At 37.6% G+C, this 2,507-nt stretch overlaps 1 protein-coding gene across 1 annotated transcript in view; it reads right to left on the bottom strand.

The window, feature by feature from the left end:
- Gpsm2 (G-protein signaling modulator 2) overlaps positions 1–2,507 on the bottom strand; it is a gene marked incomplete at its 5' end in the record, with an annotated part of 52,801 nt that overhangs the window by 14,262 nt on the left and 36,032 nt on the right. The window contains 1 exon segment of the mRNA XM_013516518.1: positions 874–1,050. Coding sequence (XP_013371972.1) covers positions 874–1,050 — 177 coding nt within the window.

The following is a 2,507-nucleotide window of genomic DNA, read 5'->3' as shown; positions in this document are numbered from 1 at the left end:
GAGCCCAGGTGTCTAGCCACTGCTGTGTTTTTCTTAATCAAAAGTTTTAAAATGTATTACTGCAGTTTCAGTAATATGGTTAATAGAAGCTGATGCTAGCAGATGCTTTTCATTCTAAAAGGGTATTTAATAATCCTTGAACAGAGCTGCGCATGGTGGTGTGCACCTATAATCCCAGCACTTTGGGAGGCTGAGGCAGGGAGGACTGCATATTCAAGTCCAGTCTGAGCAGTTTAGTGATTAGACAATGTCTTAAAATAAAAAATAAAAAGGAGGGGTGCAGTTCAGCACCAAGGCTGTGGGTTTAATCCCCAGTACTACCAAAGAAAAGGAGAGATCCTACTGCTTAGAATTGAACCTAGCGCCTTTGCACTGAGCTGTATCTTCAGCCCTTTTTCCATGTTTTATTCTGAGACAGGGTCTTGCTAAGTTGCCTAGGCTGGATTCAAACTTAGTGATCTTTCCTCAGGTTCCCAGAGTGCTAGGATCACAGGTATGCACCACCACATTCAGCTAAACCTGAATTTCATTTGTTCTGGATTTAATTTAATTTGTTCTGAATTTAATTTGTTCAGGATGAGTAGAGGGTGGTTTTATAGGGTGACACTACAGTGAAATAAATGGTAGTATTTTTTGCAAACAATAGTGACTCAAAATACAAAGTAATCATAACTGTTCAAAACAATAGAGCAACTTATCTGTGAATATGGTAGTCTGTTATTAGCTGTGAGGCTAGAAAACAGAAATATGGATATAAATTCTTTGAATAACAGATATTTATCTTAAATGTCTAATTCAAATGATCAAAATTTAGAATGAATAGAAGCAAACTAAAATAAGTAGGTATTCCAAATACAATACTAGAAAACATACCCTCTGAGAATTCGGAACACGATGGTCCATGGAATTACTGGCATCCTGGAGAACTTTAGTGAAGGAATTGGTTTTGTACTTTTTCCCTTTTAGTCTGTTGACGAAGAGTAGCTTTGCAGAAGGTTTGGCAACGAGAGGCTTTTGTTTTGCAAGAATTTCACTGTCCCAGTTTTGTACCTACAGAATTATAAGTGAAAAGCAGGACATGAACAAACCCAACTCTCTCTGGTCTCCTGAAGTACTGACCTAACGTCTGAGTCCTGACTATTAGGATAGGGGTAAACTTTAGATCTCTTAAAAGAGCCCCTTTTCAGTGTATTACACTATTTTCAAAAGCTTATAGCAAATGCATTCTCTGGATTTCTTACTGTCAGAACATAAAAATGGTTGTTGCTAAGAGCCTAAGAATAAGAAAACAGTTTGTCAAAACTCCTTTAAAAATAAAATTTGCATAGTCAGAAAAGGAGCCAAAGTATTATTTTGGGTGAGTTAAATAAAAATCTGTTATAACTGGAAATCTAGGGTGTATGTAGAATTTTTAACCATTAAAATTAACATCTAAAACCTAGGAGAGCACTGGCAATTTTTTCTGTTGATAAAGCTATACTGTTTTCACCAGTACACATCATACTAAATTCTCAATAGGCAAAACTAACTGATACAGGTCTCAGTCTGGTTTAAATACACATGACAATCTCCAACAGATTCACAATAACAAATACTAAGTACTACACAAGGGGAAGATACACAGTACAAAGTTCAGTGATACTGGCAGCTTTAACCGTGAGTTTTAAGAATTTGCAAATAATTGTAAAAGTCCATGGTATATAATAATTGATAGTTTTGGTGAGATACATTTTCTCGTAAGAAAAATTTATGCACACTCAAACGCAAATTTAAGTTGGAGGCCATATAACCCCTACCCTAAATCAAGATGTAAAACATTTCTGTTGACTCAGAGAACTCCCCTATTAGGAGATACAAACTGAAATAATCCCTACTCTGAAGCTCATGTCCAGGAGTGAGACATGGAGCTAACAAGTGAACTAAGCCTTCATTCCTTTTCACAATTAAGTTATAAGGGGAAATTATTTGCTAGAGTGAATTTCATTTTCTACTGACTGGAGAAAAAAATGGCACTTCTGTATGGATATGTGCCAGGAACTGCACCCGGGGCCTCTGCCCCAAGCTACACCCCCAGGCTTTCTCTCATTTTGAAACAAGGTCTTGCTCAGTTGCCCAACTGCCTAGACTGGAGTTGAACTCTGATCCTCAGCCTCACAGAGTGCTGGAATTTCAGACGTGTGCCACCATGCCTGGCTAAGAAAATGGCTCTTGATGTAAGAACATAAAATTGCACCTAACACCCAAGTAAAAATCTGAAAAAAAAAAATTACATAAAATTTTTAGTTATTCTGACATCTCATAACACTAAGAACGAATACAGTGGAACAATGTCTTTCAGGTTATGAAGACAAGTTATTTTCTTCCAGCAAGAATTCAAAGGTTTTTTTCCTTTTTGGTGCTGGGGACAGAACCAAGGCCTTGTGCACACTAAACACCGGCTCTGCCGCTGAGCCACGCACCCTGCTGTCTTGGTTACTTTTCTCTCGTTGCTGAGACAAAATACCCAA

Source organism: Chinchilla lanigera, unplaced genomic scaffold (assembly GCF_000276665.1).
Source record: "Chinchilla lanigera isolate Chin_1 unplaced genomic scaffold, ChiLan1.0 scaffold00034, whole genome shotgun sequence".
NCBI lineage: Eukaryota > Metazoa > Chordata > Mammalia > Rodentia > Chinchillidae > Chinchilla > Chinchilla lanigera.
Note: the sequence above shows the minus strand (reverse complement) of the source record. Positions and strands in the feature narration are given on the sequence as shown.